The sequence below is a fragment of the Rhizomucor pusillus genome, assembly GCF_041956525.1.
Source record: "Rhizomucor pusillus strain CBS 183.67 unplaced genomic scaffold VTP01scaffold_4, whole genome shotgun sequence".
Classification (NCBI taxonomy): Eukaryota; Fungi; Mucoromycota; class Mucoromycetes; order Mucorales; family Lichtheimiaceae; genus Rhizomucor; species Rhizomucor pusillus.
This window is the reverse complement of record NW_027192146.1, coordinates 193,878-209,688: the sequence shown is the minus strand read 5'-3', so window position 1 is coordinate 209,688 and position 15,811 is coordinate 193,878. Positions and strand designations below refer to the sequence as shown.

The window sequence follows — 15,811 nt, the reverse complement described above, 5'->3', positions numbered from 1 at the left end:
AGATCCGTCCTTGTTCTTTTCTTTTTTTCCTTTCTATCCGTCACCGCAAGTTTACATTTTCTTGCTTTTTCTTTTGCATATCATCCTTGTTATCCCATACACTTAACGCGCACGCTTATACATACACTTGTATTATACTTTACATTGTTCTAAATGTCACAATTACACTTTACACTTTCTGCATAATAAACGTTACAAAAATGAAAAAGAGTATTTTATTAATCATCAATTTATGCCTGGTAGGTGGATGCCGAAACACTTCCACCGGTGCCAGTCCAATTAGTGTGGATGAAGTTGCCAGGATCATCCAAACGCTCGTATGTGTGCGCGCCAAAGTAATCACGCTGGGCTTGGATAAGGTTAGCAGGTAAGCGTTCGTGACGCAAACCGTCGTAAAAGTTCAAAGCTGTCGACAAGGCTGGAACGGGAATACCCAAACTAGCCGCTGCGCCGATCACAGCACGCCATGCATCCTGGGCTTTGGCTGCTGCTGACTGGAAGAATGGATCAAATAGCAAATTCTCGAGCTTGGGATTGTTATTAAAGGCATCCTTGATCTGACCCAAGAATACTGATCGAATGATACAGCCTCCACGCCACATGAGAGCAATACCGGCATAGTTCAAGTTCCAGCCAAAATCTTGGGCTGCTTGGCGCATCAACATGAAACCCTGAGCATACGAAACGATTTTGGATGCATATAAGGCAGAACCAAGCTGGTCGACGAATTTCTTCTTGTCACCCTGGAATTTGACGTTTTGGGGACCCTTGAGAATCTTGGATGCTCGAGTACGTTCTTCCTTTAGCGAGGAAAGACAGCGAGCATAGACGGCTTCACCGATAAGAGTGACGGGGATACCGCGATCCAAGGAGTCGATGGCAGTCCATTTGCCAGTGCCCTTTTGACCAGCTTTGTCCATAATCTTTTCAAGAAGCGGTTGACCATCGGTATCCTTGTAGCGCAGGACGTCTCGTGTGATCTCAATCAAAAACGAATCAAGTTCCTCCTGGTTCCAAGCTTCAAATATCTTGGCCATTTCATCGTCGCTGAAATCGAGACCTTCTTTCATAATATGGTAGACTTCAGAGATAAGCTGCATATCACCATACTCTGCAATGCGCCAATTTCGATGTCTGAGCAATAAACTCTCAAAAAACTGTCATAAGATGACTTACCAATACCGTTGTGAACCATCTTGACGTAATGTCCAGCTCCTTCTTCACCAACCCAGTCGCAGCAAGGTTGACCATCAGGTGCTTTGGCGGCTATAGCTTGGAAGATAGGCTTGATTGCAGGCCAGGCTTCTGGGTGGCCTCCAGGCATGAGTGAAGGACCGTAGCGGGCACCTTCTTCACCACCAGATACACCAGAACCCACATAGAGAATACCCTTTCCGGCAAGCTCTTTGCATCGGCGGTTAGTGTCTGGGAAGTGTGAATTGCCACCGTCAATGATAATATCGCCCTTTTCCAGATGTGGCAAAAGTTGTTCGATGAATTGATCGACTGCTGAGCCTGCCTTTACAAGCAACATGACCTTGCGAGGACGCTTGAGTTTACTGCACAACTCTTCAATGCTATGTGCACCAATGATATTAGTGTCTAAAAAGGCAAAATAGGAATGAATAACATGAATTCATTATGCTGGTAGTTCCGATATAAAATTACCCTTGGCTTCATTTTCCAAAAAGTGGTCGACCTTGGAGACCGTTCGATTGAATGCACATACGACAAATCCATGGTCGTTCATGTTGAGGATAAGGTTTTGGCCCTGTATAAATCACATATCGATCTGTTATTGCTCATGCTCTCATGCATATACAGGGTGCCATCTTACCATGACGGCCAATCCGATAAGACCAATATCTGCACTAAAGTGACCCGACAGTAAAGAAAGTCGATTGCTGTGAGTGAATGGTTCATGGTTCTTTCATTGACACCTTTGTTCAAAATTGCACTTACGTTGCTTGCGACATGCTTCCTTCCAGAGTACGTAGGATCGAGAAAAGAAAGAACAGACAAACTGCTGTTGGACGCGGCTCGCAAGAAATTCCAACCCATGACGCCAATTTGATTCAGATGTTCGTGTATTTCAACCCCTGCAAACAGGTAGTCATTGATGTCTCTATTTGCTATCAATCCAGATTGGATTATACTCAGGGAAATGCCTGTCAATGCTCTTGCTCGCGGTTCCTCTTGCAATGAATATAAACTTGAGTAGGATTTGGGCATAGAGCAAGCATTACTTAATCATGCATTCTACGTTTCGGGAAAAATCTCCGCTTTTGCATAAATCATTATGCTGTCATGGCTACGCGATCGACTCTGACTTCAAATATTTAAGTGCGTCGGCGGCAGAATCCGTTTACTATGCCTCTTCCACTCAGCAAACATGTCATCAAACATTTTCAGAAAGACCGAGCACAACGTTGACGACAGTCTCTGCAGCAATGAGCAGCAGGCTCAGCGTACAACCGGCAGTGTGAAAAACAAGCTAGAACAAGGAGCATACGACGCATCAAAGCGCGATGTCCAAGGAGTTAATGAATTCAATGCTACCGGTTTCTCCAACACAGGTGCAAAGATTGAAGATACCTTTGCCGGTAATGCCCTGACAGAAACCGGGTTCAAGGAGCGACCAGATAAGCAACAGTAGCACTTTCAGTTGTTAATTAAATAAACAAGCAACACAGTGTATTTTTGCTAGCCTGCCAATGAAATACGATTTGCATATACGCTGTAAATATATGCTTCATCTACGCAAATTTTAGGGTAATGCCGCCGTAAACCGTGGTAAGGTTGATGTCCGCGAGTACACCGTCCTGAGATCCATAGTAGCCACGGATACGACGGCGCCCAATGGCCTCGGTGATATGCAACTTGTCGTTTTCCTTAGAAGTCACTACGATTTTGCCAATTACGGTGTTAAGCTCAAAGCTGCTATTTACTTTGTCGGGCTAAAGGAAATTTTAAAATCGCAAAGAGTTAGCCAGCGAGCTCTCGAAATAAGCACAGCGTACATACAAATTGAGAAGTGACTGTGCCGTAGGAGGATGTCAAGGTGATCTTTGCAAGTTCAGCGACATTCAAAGATAGGACCCTTATATCAATGTCGCCCCGAGCAGTGGTAGAAGTGAGCGCGCCTTGAAGTTCATGCAGTAAACCAGCGACATTGCCGTTAGCAACCGAGACTGTTGCTGCGCCTGCAGTCACGTTCTCAAATTTGATGTCTCCATTAGCGACAGCGAGGGATAAAGCTTCGGAAACGTTGATGTAATCATGTATGTTAATATTGTTGTTGGCCAGCGCAATCTCGAGTGTGCCAAGCGCATCAGCATTGGGCAAATATACTGTGATATCGAGCTGTATGCAGGCTTTGACAAGCCCAGAATCGCCATCCTGTCGATCAGTCTAGTAAATGTGCATATGTAGTCAATATCAATGCAAACAGTGTAAAACTGGCACCCATCTTGTTATTTACTTACAATGATCAAGCTGTAAGTCCCATCCTCTTCATCCTGCTGCACAATGTCCACGACGTCTTGTTCTATCTCGCTGCTAAGCTTGATATCAAAGATAACCGTCGTCTCAGACACCTGATGGTTGACATATACATCGACTTGACCACCCTATTGAAAATAGCATGTCAATTTCATATACGATACACGCTCATTCAAACTACTAATAGAGGCTGATCCTTAACCCTGACGTTGATATGGTCTGGATGCTTCTGCTTAATACGGAGACCGTCGTAGGCGTCAGAGACCGTATACACAGATTTGCCGTTCCACGGAATATCGGGATGTAACTGCCAGCATGACGGATGTGTGCTGATAGAAGCCTAGAATTCAATTCTTAGTTTCTCGCATTAAATAGATGTGATATCATAGATATACTTGCCTCCAAAAGATCTTCGCCGTCTCTGTAATGATGATGAAGCTGGTGGTGGCGGTAATAGTGCCCGATGACGTGAAAACCAAGTATAAATAACACAATAGCGATGCATGCGCGGAGGAAGCGATTGCGGGGTTTCCTACAGTTGCCTTGTTCATAACAGCATTGACAATGGCCATGCTCGGGGAGCAAAGGCTGTTTGTCGGTATATTGCAAGTCCATGATAGCGCTTGAGGAAAAAGAAAGTAATATGTAAAGTGAAAAGAAGATGGAAACCTTCGACGTTATACGTGCGAAATGACTGACTTATATAAGAATATTTTGCCCTTCTGGGTACTGGTCTGTCTATCGCCTTTCTGTCATTGGCCAAGGTGCCGAGCATTCTTGGCTGATGCACAAATGTAGGTTCCACAAGCTCCCGACCGCTTACCTCCGGTTTGCAATGGCTTGGCGGCAAACTCCGATAAGATCAGGCACTCTGATATTTTCAATCTTATTGAGATCAGTCATCTCCAGTTTCAATTAGTCTCATTCCGGGAATTTTATCATAATCTTTCTGAATCCTTTTTCTCCTTCCTTTTCCACTGATAACAAACTGCCCAGAGAATCATATCATATTTGGTAGTGGGGCGTAGCATGGGCCAAGGGCTGTGCACATCATCTCAAGTAAAAATTCGAGAGTTTATTCAATTGTCTGACGTTTAAGCTGAGAAAATTTCATCGTACAATCTAACAATGATGTTTTTAAGTATCAGATCAGTGTAACAAACAGCACACAATAACAAGAATCTTACTCAGGGGTGATATAGAAATATCGAACGAGGAAACGGAAGAAGCCACCTTCGACCTTTAAGAAACGTATGCGTCAGCCTTGGTACGACATTGAACTCCCTTCAGGCCGATCCCACATCGCATCAATCAACCTCCCTCCAAGCGCGATTCACGCTACAGAGCGTGAGCTGACCCATCCCGTACGATTTGCTTACCGGAATCAATGGAGGGATTACACTCGGCATTTCTTTGATGAGGTATTGTTTGAATAAATGCATGAATATCTAGAGTAGAAACGACCTTTGTCAGTCGATCCTATTCGTGCATTATTTACGTTTGCTGGACTCACTGTTGGATCGCTTGGAAGATGTTCCTCGGGCGGAATGTATCTGAAATGCCACAACTCAGGATTATTCGCTATATCTACAATTGCGCTTATTAAGAGGCATATACTTTGTTACCTATAATGTTTTATCTCAATAGATTCTTACCGGTGATCCTTTCAATGATGTATCTTTTGCATCTGGAGCTCTCGTATCCAGGCACTTCGAGGTAATCTTGGAGTTGAGCCAAATTTATCTCCTAGACATTGCCACGTTATGCAAAGTTTTATCCACCTATATCTCTGATACATACATGGTGGTCGGCTTCAAAAGCTTGTGCAAGCAATTGAGCCATGAATGGGTAACAGTCTGCAAGGGTTGAATTTGCACCCACGCTTCCCAGCTCCATGTTGACCTTCCTCAAAGTCCTAACGAGAGGTGCCAATATCCGTTCGTAGAACCACTATACGCCAGTTAGTATAACCGTCCTTTGTCGTCTTTTGATATATGCGATTGGTCATACCTTCTTCAAACGTGTCACGTAAATATCAGCATCCTTGCTGTCAAACTTGTGCCACGTTCTTTGAAAATCATCCCACTTGTTCATGTTTAGTATATAACTGGAGTTAGGACTATGTGTAGTTCTAACCTGCTCCAAGCGGAATCGATCTACCAAGTATGGCATTTGATCATGGTTATGATTGAGCGCTTGCCAGAGCCGGCGATCGGTCTTTGTGATGATCTCTGGATGTCTAAAGTATGCTGGACGATAGGTTGTGTGTTTTGTCTCTCGATTTTCGTCCGTTCTCTCGATAGTAGAAGCGAAGACATTCATATGCGTTTGTACTTCCGGCTGTTGTTGCATTGCTGGACGCTCCTCTTCAAGTCTCATCGATCGCAATACTTGCTCTACCCAAGGACTTCTCTCTGCTTCCTTACGTCGTAGCTGCTTCTCTCTGTACCTCAACAACCAGTCATCAATTTCTTGCACGTTCGAATTGGTGGCGGTGGTACTCGATGATGCCTGTTGCTGAGCAGAAGTGGCAGTTGCGTCTCTGCCAATATTCACTATTTTCTGATTCAATAGATTTCGCCATTCGCTGTCTCCCAACGTCGCCCTCGAACTATCACCGAAAAATGATGTTTGCTGTGGTTTTGGTGCCTGAGATGTCGTTTGCTGAGGTTGACTGGGCTTTGTAGCACTTTTCACGTTCGAAACACATTGCCGAGTGTAATCACGGATCGTTTGCGGCAAACGGCAAATACTCGTAAAAAGTCGATCGTCCGTAGTCCACTTTACTTTGTAGCCAAGAGCGTCGCAGGACGTCTCAAATATATTCTTCAAAAGTATAAACACAGCTATCTTCTCTGTAGACTTGTTAGCAAAGTCTAGTCTTCAATGTTTCAAGTTATGATCGCAAAATCGTACCAAGGAGAACATATATGCGCGATTGCAGCAACAGCCGCAATACCGGTAATGGAGAAAGGAAATGGCGGATCGCATAGATCCACACCAGCCCAAGTATATTTTTCTTTATCAAATACTCGTTGACCGACTGAGCTCTTAGAAGCAAGCCGATCATTTGGTGTTTGTTGAACAAGAGCTAGGAGGGGAAACTTGGCGCGATTCACTTAACGCGATTATCGTGACTGCAATTCGCAATTCGCAATGCCGCGGCGACCGTGAGTAACCTGAGAAAGCTTGGAACGGGCTACATACTCGCTTTTAGAGTTTCGCTACCAGTTCAAACGTGTTCTTCTTTAGGAGTGCTAATCGAAGAACACGTTTGGGAGAGATATCACTGTTTAAGTCCATTGAAAAGCAGAGAATTACATTTTCAGCTGTTGAGCAAGCTATGGTGGCATAGCTTTTTTCAATTACAAGCTAGCAATATAGCGACTCTACATTTGTTAGGACCTTCAGATTTAGGAATATGGCATACACGGATTTAATTTCATTCAGGCTGCTTTCAAAGAATTTGGTTGTAATTCGCAAGTTTTGCAAGTGAAACAACGACGAAAAGAAGTTGTCTCCCAAAGACTCCGAAAGCACAAGGAAAGGCGGCCAGAGCAAACCCGTCGCAGCAAAACGCAAGCGTCCGCCCGCCCGCCCAAAAGCTCCCCTGTCACGCTTGCTCCACTCACACTTCAATCAAGGAGTGCCTTTACGCCATGTCTTTTGATCAATCGCCCCACCGACAGCAGGCACCTCCTGATCTACCACACAACCGCATTCAGCAACAAAAGACGCAAACGCAGGACGGCACGATCCCTCCACCAACGTTTGCGACGGGGCCCATGCCGAGAGGAGAACATCCTTCTTATACTGGGCCCTCGTTGCCTCCGCCGCCAAAGCTGCCTCCACAGCAGCAGCAAGCTCCTATCACTGACTATGGACGTCAAGATCCATACGGTTCACGCCAGACGTGGGACAGGCAGTCTTACAGCCTACCACAGGCAAGTGCTCTGCAAAGCTTTTATTTACAACACTATGAGTTAACCGTCGTCTTTGTATAGACTGTTCCACCCCCACCCTTTACGTCCTCGCGTCAGTATCCGACACAGCTGCATCCGCCGGAAGCATATGCTAGACCAGGTGTTCTGCCGCTACCAACCGACTTGGCAAAAAACGGTAACGCACCGTCTTTTCCAGTACAAGGCGAGAGTACCAACTACGACCCAATACGGTCAGAGATGTCGTCTCACCGGCCGCCGCCGCCTGCGATGCCACCGATAATAAAGCAGGAAACTACGCAACAGGTAACAAGATGAATTTTCAAGGTATGCTCGAAGCATTAGCTTATCTTCCTTTGCAGCATGGATACTACTATGATCGTCCACAAGCAGCACCTCCGTTGATGTCAATTTCTCAGTTACTTTCTGATGCGCCTCCGGCAGAATCTCGATCACAACAAACGTATCCAAGCACTACCCAAAAAGCAATTCATCCACCTGCATCGCTATCGGCATCATCAGCTGCATCAGCAATAGCATCAATGCAAGAGTCTCAGCCCGTTCGTCACCATGAACAGCAGCAGCAACAACAACAGCCGCAACGCCCACTGCCACCGCTCGCACCATCATCAACATTCCGAAACGGTATAAAGAATTTGCTTAATAGTGACAACGAAGACGCATATCAAATGGGTGATTCGGATACCGATACGGATGAGATCGCCGCAATGCATGCTAAGGACAACAATCAACTACCACATCATCGTACTACCAGCGATATTGACGGCCAAGTTGTCCCCATCAAGCATGAAGATGACGATGTGCGAAAACTGCCTCCCACAGGTTCGCAATTCGATAGCAGCATGTACGAAAATGGGCTATCTTTCCGAAACCGTGCTACGAGACGAGAACCTCTTGAATTGAGCGATGACTCATCTATGGAAGACCAGCGAATTCCCCGTGAGAAAACTCTGACTGAGCGCACGCTGGAAGAATTACAGCTATCTGATGATAGCGACGACGAGGAGATTTTTAATACGCACAGGGATGAGATGGTCCAGTATATGATCGATGTTTACAGACGACGGGAGGACGTTATTCAAGAATATGAAAAGAAGCGAACAGTAAGCTTTAAAACTTGTAAATTTGAGATTCGTTTGGTAACGTTTATGGTCTTCAGAATCGGCATAAGATGATTAGCGAGCATTTACAGCGGATCTACGAGAAGCGATACGGACCAGAACTATCAAAGGGCCTGAATGGAAACGTAGTTTCCACGGCCTCATCGCTGCTTCTCCTAGCTGCAAAAGAAGATAAAGAGCGGGAAATCCGACGAAACAAGAAAGCCAAACACCGTCACCCACATGGAGTTATCGAGGATGATGAAGATCCTGAATATGCAAACTTACTCATATACACGAGCGATCCCAAACTATCGTCTAGAAAATTGGAAGAGAAAACTCGTCGCGTCTGGCTTGATATTGCACGCAAAGATATTCCTCGAGTAAGTTGTGAATCTTCTGCTAAAATACGAAGCATGGATCGCTTACTCTGATTTAGATGAATCGAATCCTTACTCGTGTACAGGCTACAAGAGCCGGCAACTGTAAGAAAGTTGCACAATATTGCCAAAAAGAACTCAAGCGCTCTGCTACCAAGAATGGTCGTCTGAGCAAGGATGTCCAATCCAAAGCCAGGCGTGCTCAAAGAGAGGCAAGTTCAAATGCTTATAGCGTTCCATTTGTATGCAACATTGCTGAATTTTATATCATAGATGCTGAACTTCTGGAGAAAGAATGAGAAGGAAGAACGTGAATTACGCAAGAAGGCCGAGAAGGAAGCTTTAGAGCGTGCGAAGCAGGAAGAAGAACGACGCGAAGCTCAGCGACAAGCTCGCAAGCTTAATTTCTTGATCACCCAAACTGAACTTTACAGTCACTTTATTGGTCGAAAGATTAAAGCTGATACAGGCGAGGATGATGAGACAGCTGTTCCGGCCAGCGAACGTGTGACTCCTGAGCCGTCTGCCGCCGGCACCGGAGACGAGAAGGAGCTGGATATCACTGCTGGAGAGCAAAAGATGGAAGACATTGATTTCGATGAAGGTATGCATTCGTTTATCCTGGCAAGCTAAGGAAAAGCAGCTAAAAAGGATCAACATAGATGACGAAGAAAAATTGCGGGAGCAAGCTCGGCGTGGTGCGCAGAATGCATTGGCGAAACAACGAGAGCGTACTCGCGCTTTTGATGAAGGCGCTCGAGAGAGACGACAGGCAGCTGGTGACGATATCTCTATGAGTGCAGCGCAACGTAAGTGCCTGTGCGGACAGCAATTATGGAGCAATGTTTAACGTTTGAGATAGTCGATACAATGAACTTCCAGGATCCTACCAGCATGGGCACGGAAGAAATCAAACAACCCTCGATACTCATGTGTCAACTTAAAAGTTACCAGCTCAAAGGTCTCAATTGGCTTGCAAACCTTTACGAGCAAGGTATCAATGGTATCCTTGCAGACGAGATGGGTCTCGGAAAAACCGTGCAATCCATCTCCCTCATGGCATATCTTGCGGAAACCCACAATATTTGGGGACCATTCTTGGTTATTGCACCTTCTTCCACTTTGCACAACTGGCAACAGGAAATATCAAAGTTTGTCCCATCATTCAGGGTAAGAATCTGGATTTATAGAGCAGTTTGCAGGGTTAGTTATTCACAATATTGTTTCGTAGGCATTACCATACTGGGGCAATCCAAAGGATCGAAAGACTCTTCGCCAGTTTTGGAGCAAGAAGCAATTGTACAGCAAAGATGCACCTTTTCATGTTGTCATAACCAGTTATCAGCTTGTCCTTATGGACGTTACCTACTTCCAGCGCGTCAAATGGCAATATATGGTTCTTGACGAAGCTCAGGCTATCAAGAGTTCAAGCAGTGCACGATGGAAGCAGCTGCTAGGTTTCCATTGCCGCAACCGGTTGCTACTTACGGGTACTCCTATCCAAAACAGCATGCAAGGTAATTTTTTAACATACATATCTATATATGGTTCCAGACATTAAATCATTATGATAGAATTGTGGGCCCTGTTGCATTTTATTATGCCTACGCTGTTCGATTCGCACGAAGAATTCAGTGAATGGTTCTCGAAAGATATTGAAAGCCACGCTGAAAATAAGGGCACATTGAACGAGCATCAATTACGGCGTCTGCATATGATTCTGAAACCATTCATGTTGCGTCGTATCAAGAAGAATGTACAGCACGAATTGAGTGAAAAGATCGAAGTAGAAGTCTACTGTTACTTGACCGCAAGACAGCGTGCGCTGTACGGAGCGCTAAAGGAGAAGATTTCGGTATCCGAGCTACTGGAGAAAGCAACTTCTTTGAATGAAGAAAGCATGGACAGTCTTATGAATTTGGTCATGCAATTCCGAAAGGTTAGTTAGCTAGGCTCAGGTCAAATAGTATACCAGTTCTTTGCTAACAAGTGTCCATTTTCATAGGTGTGCAATCATCCAGAGCTTTTCGAGCGGGCGGATGTTGAAGCTCCATTAGCATTTTGTGCCTTCAGCGAAACCGGCGTTGCTCTTTCCAAAGAGCCTCGTCTACATTGTCCATATTCATCACGGAGTCATATCAAATACCATATTCCTAAGCGGTTATATCGCAACGGCGGCATTCTGCGAGTTCCTGGCCCAGAATCTAATGCCGGCTTCTCTACGAGATACCTTGATAATCTGATGAATATTTGGTCACCAGACTATATACACAATTCCATGTTTTCCGATGCGCAAGGTATGCTTATCTCAAGGAGCGCAGCAATGGTTCAATAAACAGATCTAACAATTTGGCAGATTCTGCATTTTCTTTCTTGCGCTTTGTGGACACATCAGCTCAAGAAGCAAGCTATATGTTTAAGCAATCACTAATAGCACGCTGGATATCTTACTTGGCAATTCGTGATCAACGCGCTAGACGGCGATTTTACGTCCGAGATGAAGAAAGGTACAGGCGAAATCAACCCATACTAAAATTGTTCCAATGGCTTACAATTAATTTTGGCGATGATAGCTATCCCGATGCACCTGTAAACACTTTTGCAAAACTACTCATTTCTGAAGTATCGTCACCTTTATCCTACCATGTTGCCACTTCGGGAAGTATCATGGAAAATTTCATCAACATTGCTTATCAGAACACGCACATACTTAAACGATTCGATGAGTGCTACATCCCAGGGGTGAGTTATGAAGCTACTACAAAGTCATGTTAGATTATTTACAAAGTTGATTTGTTGCAGGCGCGATCTGTACCCGTTGACATCTTCTGCTCCGACCGATCCTTTGAAAACGACCAAAACTCTATTCTGTTTGAACCATCAATCCGCGCCTGTTTCTTTGGTACTCCACAATATATCCACGATAGCATGCGGCAGGAGCAAGCCGAGCTCCACGCTGTCACTAGAAAATCTGACGGCCGAGGTATCATGACAGTACCTGTATCAGGGCATGGATTTTCCATGATGAGAGTTCCTGGTAAGTAAATCGGCAGCACAGAAATTGACAATGGTAATGCTTATGGATCGCAATCATTCAGCTATGCGCGATCTCATTTTGGATTCCGGCAAGTTGGCAACATTGGACCGTTTGCTTGAGAAGCTCAAGGCGGAAGGCCATCGATGTCTCATCTATTTCCAAATGACCAAGATGATTGATCTCATGGAAGAATATCTTGCATACAAGCAATACAAATATCTACGTTTGGACGGTTCATCAAAGATATCTGATCGTCGTGATATGGTGCAAGACTGGCAGACAAGGCCAGAAATCTTCATTTTCTTGCTAAGTACCCGTGCTGGCGGTCTTGGTATCAATTTGACGGCAGCAGATACCGTTATCTTTTACGATAGTGATTGGAATCCCACTGTCGATCAACAGGTATGTAGTCTACACGGAAAGACGACCCAAAAACGTTTTCCGCCTAACGTAAACCTCAGGCTATGGACAGAGCTCATCGTCTTGGGCAAACAAAACAAGTGACTGTATACAGGTTAATTACAAAGAATACTATTGAAGAGCGCATTCTGCAACGGGCGAAACAAAAAGACGAAGTATGTATTACAGAACTGAGTAGTGAATGGAGTTATTGATGGCTTGAACGTTTTATAGATCCAAAAGGTCGTCATTTCAGGTGGCGAGTTTAAGCAGGTCGACTTCAAGCCAAGAGAAATTGTATCTTTATTGTTGGATGATGAAGGTAAGGATCTGATAGAAAACCGAGTTTATTCATATATCAGGTACATTAACTTCTTTTCCAACACAGAGCTGGATAATAAGCTGCAAATGCAATTGAAGCGCAAGGCAGATGAAGAAGAAAAGAAAGGTGGCAGAACAAACAAGCGTAGCAAGAAGAGTAATACCATGAGCGAAGCAGCTATGGACCGCTTAATGAGCGCTGGAGGAGATGTTTTACCTGAAGATGAGGCGGCAACTGGAGGAACCAGTGCAAATTCGAAGAAGAAGAGCAGGATTGGCCGCCCAAGAACAAACATTTCGTTTACTGGATAAAGCAGATTCTTATAGCAAAAATGCAATAATAATATGTAATTGTTTGGCACATCACTTCACAGCGGATTCCTTTTTTGCTGTGTTCTGAGGATGTGACTATTTCAATCTATATCACAGCAGTATCCATAGCATGTGGTCAGTTGCCTGGTGTGGCGAACAAAAGAAAGTTTAGTTACTTCGAAACTCGTTACTGTATCTATCCGCGTCTTGCGGACAGTTTACGATCCACAACGTTGCATTGATCAAATAAACTCAATGCTTTTTTAAATTTCTATTTTGCGAAGCTCAAAAGTCTTGAGAATTTTGCGAGAGGAAAAGAAGCATAGTTGCCTGGAGTACTGTATTTCCGAAAACTAAAGTCGCGTTTTGCAGATGCATTTGGCGGACTTGCGAAGCTAAACATGACGCTAATAAACAAACCTGTCTAGAAATGTGACAAAGCCATGCCCAGCTCCTCCCCCAAGTGCATGCAAGCCGCGGTGCATAGTTCAGATGGTGAGCATTAAGAACATATTATAGGAAAAGAATGACACTTACTGAATATCTGTTACTCATTTTCTCAATGGGTGTTTAAATGTGTATCCTATCTATCTGTCGTATGCCATCGACTTATTGTGACATCCACATCACAAGTGCTCCCTGTTGCAACGTTTATCTAAACTTTTATGAGAGTGCGAGACAAACCCTTCGAAATCGCTCAAAATTATACGATTGCATGCTTCATTGATTCTGGTCGTGAGTGTCTCCTTCTCCAAGAACCTACTGCGCTTCATGTTGACATGGAAGGCAGACTCATCTAGGAAGACACAATTAGTCCTAAAGTCCATATCGCTACCCTCCCATTTGCGAACCCAGCCAAGATGCTCTTGAATCGTGGCCTCGCTGTTCCTGTCTACAGGCTGAAACCGGGCCTTCTTAAGTGACAGATTGCACTGCGTCCTCACGAAGTCATAAACGGTACTCTTAGAGACTTTGAGCCCTTTAAACCTCTGAAGCAGTTGCTCCACCAACTGCTCCAAGACAACCGAAGGGTTCTCATCGACGTACTCTAGAATGACATTCCTTTACGCTTCGCGAATATGCTATCCGGATTCATCTCATACTGTTTAACCCATCTTTGAGCTGTACGGACATGGATACCTAACTGTTTTGCGGCAGCTGAGGCACTCAGAACTTTCTCAAACATCAGTTTGAACAACCTGACCTTATCCTGCTCCGTATAGAGCGTGTACGCTCGCTTGACGTATGCTTCTCTCATGAGAATGTCCACATCCTTCTTTGCAACTTCGGTCTGCATGGTATCTAACCCATGAATGCTTTCGCAAGGAATATTACGCAAATACTGCGTGTATGAACTTCGCGTTTCAAGAGTACTGCTCTTCGTCGACGACATAGTCCATGGACTCAGGTCTGCCGTATTCGTCGACAGCATTGCCTTGTCCATCTTCATAAAAAAAACTGGATTCTCATCTTGTAATCTGAAATTTCAACCGTAGGATGTGGAAAGCTGGCCTAAACATGTTTACATGCTTTATATACTCTTGGAGGTGCTAAGCTTTGCATGACAATATCTCCGGAAGACGAACTTAATTTATGGAAAGAGTGTATATTAAAGGTATCGAAAGAGTTGTGGACTGGAGAATAGTCGCTGTACGTTATTCGGCGAAAACGGAAATATCAGCGTTCATTTCAGGCGTTATTGCCATGTTTCTAGATACAGCGAATAATGATCTAAGCAACTGGTGCTATGGCGGAGAAAGGCTCGCGCGGACTTCATGCTGTTGACATTTCTCCAATTCACGCACACACACGTTGTAGGAAGAAGCTGTAACAATGGTAAGTCTTGACATGTAGAATCAAATAGGTTCCTGCATCTAACGGTAGACGATCGATATTTGCATAGGCCGACGAGAGCCGGGTGAACTTGCTGCAAGGAGATGCAACTATACAACCAGATGATTTGGAGGCAGGAACCCACAACACTTCACGCAATACAAGTGGCAATGTGAATTCACAGCCCAGGAACAATGCCGTCCGAGAATATTTTGAACAGTCAAGGTATACTTATACAGAGTCCTGGGCTCGAAACCAGAAGTTTGCTTATGCTCTCAGTACCACATAGCCACCCTGTAGCGGCGTTCTTCTTCTTGGCTTTCCGGCTAGGCGCATTGCTGATGTATTTGCTAGGCTCTATTTTTACAGACAACTTTACACTTGTATTCGTGGTTACCATCTTACTCCTTGCATTTGATTTCTGGACAGTCAAGAACGTATCTGGTCGGTTACTGGTCGGTTTGCGATGGTGGAACGAAATACAAGAAGATGGCTCGAACCGCTGGGTGTTTGAAAGCGCTCATGTAAGTAAACGACAAAGAAGAGCGTGGGAATAAGAAAACTAAGAGCGGCATTGCCCTCAATAGCCCAATCGAAAGAACAATGCTGCGGATTCCCGACTGTTCTGGACAGTTCTGTATGCAACTCCTGTATTGTGGGCGTTGCTAGCTTTGACAGCTGTATTTACATTCAAGATCTCATGGCTAGTTATCGTCGTGGTGGCTATCGTACTGAATGTAGCCAATGTGTATGGATACACGCAATGTGATAAGGACGCAAAGAGACGATGGGCAAGCAACATTGCAGCTCAGACAGCCCTTGGATCACTGGGTAGCACAGCTTCAGGATTGGTTGGCAAGGCTTTCAGCAGTGGACTGGGTCAAATGTTTGGATCTCGATAAGTAGTCATTATTGTCACAAACGCTTGGACATATCGTCCAGTGCGGTTGAGTCACCCACCAAGAT

At 44.6% G+C, this 15,811-nt stretch overlaps 7 protein-coding genes across 7 annotated transcripts; 3 read left to right on the top strand and 4 right to left on the bottom strand.

Moving 5' to 3' along the window:
- Positions 1-230: 230 nt before the first annotated feature.
- On the bottom strand, positions 231-1,976 carry VTP01DRAFT_7372 (uncharacterized protein; the record flags this gene model as incomplete). Its single annotated transcript, XM_069386377.1, has 5 exons — positions 231-1,111; positions 1,177-1,602; positions 1,669-1,771; positions 1,838-1,871; positions 1,963-1,976. 5 exons carry the CDS (start codon positions 1,974-1,976, stop codon positions 231-233), a joined length of 1,458 nt encoding a protein of 485 aa, XP_069241838.1.
- Positions 1,977-2,392: 416 nt separating this feature from the next.
- VTP01DRAFT_7371 (uncharacterized protein) lies at positions 2,393-2,718 on the top strand (the record flags this gene model as incomplete). The annotated part of the gene is made up of 2 exons (XM_069386376.1): positions 2,393-2,652; positions 2,694-2,718. The coding sequence occupies 2 exons, from the start codon at positions 2,393-2,395 to the stop codon at positions 2,716-2,718; spliced, it is 285 nt and encodes a 94-aa protein (XP_069241837.1).
- Positions 2,719-2,756: 38 nt separating this feature from the next.
- Positions 2,757-4,116, bottom strand: VTP01DRAFT_7370 (uncharacterized protein; the record flags this gene model as incomplete). The annotated part of the gene is made up of 5 exons (XM_069386375.1): positions 2,757-2,957; positions 3,025-3,411; positions 3,486-3,629; positions 3,704-3,841; positions 3,901-4,116. The coding sequence occupies 5 exons, from the start codon at positions 4,114-4,116 to the stop codon at positions 2,757-2,759; spliced, it is 1,086 nt and encodes a 361-aa protein (XP_069241836.1).
- A 479-nt stretch (positions 4,117-4,595) lies between these two features.
- VTP01DRAFT_7369 (uncharacterized protein) lies at positions 4,596-6,571 on the bottom strand (the record flags this gene model as incomplete). Its single annotated transcript, XM_069386373.1, has 9 exons — positions 4,596-4,623; positions 4,689-4,741; positions 4,881-4,949; positions 5,015-5,088; positions 5,157-5,247; positions 5,302-5,451; positions 5,512-5,586; positions 5,638-6,356; positions 6,418-6,571. The coding sequence occupies 9 exons, from the start codon at positions 6,569-6,571 to the stop codon at positions 4,596-4,598; spliced, it is 1,413 nt and encodes a 470-aa protein (XP_069241835.1).
- A 589-nt stretch (positions 6,572-7,160) lies between these two features.
- Positions 7,161-13,012, top strand: VTP01DRAFT_7368 (uncharacterized protein; the record flags this gene model as incomplete). Its single annotated transcript, XM_069386372.1, has 18 exons — positions 7,161-7,445; positions 7,506-7,748; positions 7,805-8,566; positions 8,623-8,946; positions 9,003-9,155; positions 9,217-9,547; positions 9,606-9,752; positions 9,806-10,113; positions 10,175-10,460; positions 10,518-10,882; positions 10,949-11,240; positions 11,300-11,450; positions 11,517-11,685; positions 11,746-11,980; positions 12,042-12,382; positions 12,442-12,555; positions 12,614-12,701; positions 12,768-13,012. The coding sequence occupies 18 exons, from the start codon at positions 7,161-7,163 to the stop codon at positions 13,010-13,012; spliced, it is 4,839 nt and encodes a 1,612-aa protein (XP_069241834.1).
- A 271-nt stretch (positions 13,013-13,283) lies between these two features.
- Positions 13,284-14,456, bottom strand: VTP01DRAFT_7367 (uncharacterized protein; the record flags this gene model as incomplete). Its single annotated transcript, XM_069386371.1, has 3 exons — positions 13,284-13,407; positions 13,697-14,060; positions 14,141-14,456. 3 exons carry the CDS (start codon positions 14,454-14,456, stop codon positions 13,284-13,286), a joined length of 804 nt encoding a protein of 267 aa, XP_069241833.1.
- Positions 14,457-14,845: 389 nt separating this feature from the next.
- Positions 14,846-15,747, top strand: VTP01DRAFT_7366 (uncharacterized protein; the record flags this gene model as incomplete). The annotated part of the gene is made up of 4 exons (XM_069386370.1): positions 14,846-14,848; positions 14,916-15,070; positions 15,135-15,369; positions 15,433-15,747. 4 exons carry the CDS (start codon positions 14,846-14,848, stop codon positions 15,745-15,747), a joined length of 708 nt encoding a protein of 235 aa, XP_069241832.1.
- Between the last annotated feature and the right edge of the window lie 64 nt (positions 15,748-15,811).